Source organism: Cebus imitator, unplaced genomic scaffold (assembly GCF_001604975.1).
Source record: "Cebus imitator isolate Cc_AM_T3 unplaced genomic scaffold, Cebus_imitator-1.0 Scaffold237, whole genome shotgun sequence".
Classification (NCBI taxonomy): Eukaryota; Metazoa; Chordata; class Mammalia; order Primates; family Cebidae; genus Cebus; species Cebus imitator.
In genome coordinates, this window is record NW_016107552.1 from 3,988,960 (window position 1) to 3,991,915 (window position 2,956).

Below are 2,956 nucleotides of genomic sequence, written 5' to 3' on the forward strand. Positions count from 1 at the left end.
GCTGAGTAGAACAGAGCAAGAAAAAGGGATAGGAAAAGAGCCCTAGGATAAAGCCTGGCAGTCACTGGTCAAGAGAGGTTGTCTCCCATTTCACCAGCCATTTTCATCATCCCTCCCACTCTGGAGTGAACCCAAATGCTCAGATAAAATCCCTCTTGCAGGCAGTCCTTGGCTTGACCTCAGCCCTTCTCCAGCATGTACCCCAAACACTTTTGTAGGAAATTGACTTCTCTTTTCCTAAGACTTCTCCTTCACCTCTTTCCTGGCACCCAGGTGCTGTCTTTTTCCCAGGAACACATGCCCACCCCAGTCTTAGAATGAACTAATTCCCATCCCTAGAAGCATGAGACGTCCCTCACTTTAAGACATCTTTAGGAGTCTCAGCTCTAAGACACTTCTCAAAAACTACTCAGCTGAGAAGAGTGCATTCACTGGGAGGGGCCTTAAAGTTCACCCAGCCCTTTGAATATGAAGAGCCGTTTCAGATAAAGCTCTCTACTACCTCACCTCCAGAAGCAGCTGTTCTAACTTCATCATCCACTAGCTGTGAAAACACCCTTGGATCTGATGTCTAGCCTCACCTGCAGTAACTCCACAGCAGCTGTGGCGGGGAACCACTGATCCAAAGAACACTTTCAGTTATAGGTGAACTGTTCTGGTTCCTGCCGCAAGGTCATGGTGCCTGCAGACTGGCTGGACTGGGGGAGGCAGGGAGCCCACAAATGAGCAAGGAAGTTGAACGAGAGTTAGGGGCTGCTTGCGGTCAGAGTTTGGATTTCATTCTAAAAGCCTAGGAAATTCCTTACAGAATTTTAAGCTCAAAGGAGCAACAGCATATGATTTACATATTAAAGAGATCCTCTGGTTGCTGCTGGTAAGAAATGCACTGAAGAGAAACTAGAGCGAAGGGCAAGTGTCTTTTTTCAGCTTTGTGGACACAGTATCCAGCAGTACACAAGCCCTCAGAAAGTCCTGGTGATGCACACAGCTTGCAGGGAGTGAAAAAAACATTTGCACGTAGTAACCAACGCCTGGCTTAACAGTGGGAAAGGTTCCCTTGCCAACTGAATGCAGACAGCCTCTATTTCCAAGGGTCAGCCAGAGAGGTCAGTCAGGTCACCGCAGGAAGGATGGTCTGGGGCTGGACAATCAATACACCTGCTTAGGGGCTCTGGCTGGCGGCAGTGATCCGGCCAGACACCCAGAAATTAAGTCCGGCTCCAGGGAGGAGGGTTGGGATGGCCACAGAGAAAGCCCTGGAGAGTAAAATCTCGTCCTTTTCCTTCCAGTTCTGGGCAACTTGGGGGAGAAGAGATTTGCAAAGGTCACCCCAGGATTCTGCAACCCTCAAGGACCCCGGGGCTGTCGCATCAAGACGTACTATGGTCTCTGCCTGCCAACTTAGGACTTCTCACCACCTCCTCAGAGCCCTTCAGACCCTGAACCCCTCCCTGCCTGCTCCCCCAGACCCACAGTCTGTGGCCCCACAAGACCCATAAGTTGGCCTCTGGGCTGCGGACCTGAGCTCCTTGCCATAGAGAACGCGCTTCACCTCCTGCAAGTCTAGGAGCGGCAGATGCTTCTCCAAGGATTCCTCCAGCGATGTCCACTCAGCGCCCGCCATGGCCACACTCAGCCAGGGCCGGTGTCCGCGCACGAACTGCCTGCCCTTTGCACCCAGAAGGAGGAGGTGGCCAGGCCACGACCGCGCAGACACCCTCTCCTCTATCTCCTACTCCCGCTCCCGGACAGCTCACGTGGGGACACGCCCCCTTCCTGGAGTAGCCAATTTGCCCTCCAGGGCTTCGCGAGTGGGCCCGCCCCTGGCCCTTAGCGCTCCTTCAGCACGTGCCGGAACACGTGCTCTTGTCGCCTCCCCAGCACACGGCCAATCAGCGCTCCAGGGCCTCGCGTGAGGGGGTGGGGGGACTCCGCCCCTTGCCCTTTGCCCCTTGACCTTCGCCCCTCCTCTGGCACGCGATGAGACACGCGCCTCCACAGGTGGGACCGCGCGGAGCCCTCGTGCTTCGTTTGCGAGTCCCGGCCGAGGTTGCTCCCTTCAGCCTCCCTCATGGGCCCTCGCGAGGGTGCCTCCAGGTTCCACCCGTCACCTGCCCCCTGGTGTCGGGGCGGGACCCTGGAGAGGCTGTGAGGGAGGCCTGGCGCGGCCTCCGGGAGGCTGCAGCCCGGGTCTGTGGTAAGTCGGCGTCCCGCTGCGGACCTTCGCGGGGGCGGGTTCCAGCAGCAGCCGCTGGGCGGGGCCGTTCCCGACCGCGACCTCCAGTCCGCAGCACAGAGCAGCCGGCCGGGCCAGCCCCCAGCACAGGACTGCGGACGAAGGTACGGAACGAGTTTGTGTTTCCTGGGCACGCGGCGGCGGCACCTCTGAAGTGCTGAGCCTTATGTCTGGAGAGTGTTAACCCCGGAGGGGCCAGGGTCGGAGTCCAGGCAGCCACCTGGGCCGCGCGTTCCCACCCCCGGCTTCGGGGCCGCGTTGGGGTCGAAGGTCAGCTGTTCGCCTGCTGTCCAGTGCGCCTCCATGGAGCTACTGCTGTGAAGTGCGGGGTCCCCGGGCGAGGACACGCCCCCTGCCCCCTAGGGCCCACTTTCAGCTCTGACCTCTGCGGCGTGTGTGCAAATATGGGTAGTCTCCTGGGTACGGTGCGCTGTAGACAGTCACTGAGATGGTAGGAGAGCCGCGTTTGCTGTTCCCGCTAATCCAGCGGGTGCCATCCCTTCAGGAGCAAGAAGCATCCTCTTCGGGGGACCTACTGAGAGTTAAGGCAGTAAGACTCGCTTACCTCAGGCGGGCAGCATGCTGAAAGAATCAGTGTGTAGAAATCCTATTTAGCCACTTGCAAACCTTGTGACCCCGGGAAAGTTACTCAGTCATTGGAGGCTTCTGTTGCTTTATCTGTAAAATAGGAATCCAAAGATTACGCTGCAGAGTTGTTTA

At 57.4% G+C, this 2,956-nt stretch overlaps 1 protein-coding gene across 1 annotated transcript in view; it reads right to left on the reverse strand.

Annotated features, from left to right (window-relative positions):
- The window catches only part of UPB1 (beta-ureidopropionase 1), a 32,714-nt gene extending 30,828 nt beyond the window's left edge, over positions 1-1,886 (reverse strand). The window contains exon 1 of the mRNA XM_017498138.2: positions 1,521-1,886. Coding sequence (XP_017353627.1) covers positions 1,521-1,624 — 104 coding nt within the window. The 5' untranslated portion in view covers positions 1,625-1,886. The remainder of the gene's footprint in view (positions 1-1,520) is intronic.
- Between the last annotated feature and the right edge of the window lie 1,070 nt (positions 1,887-2,956).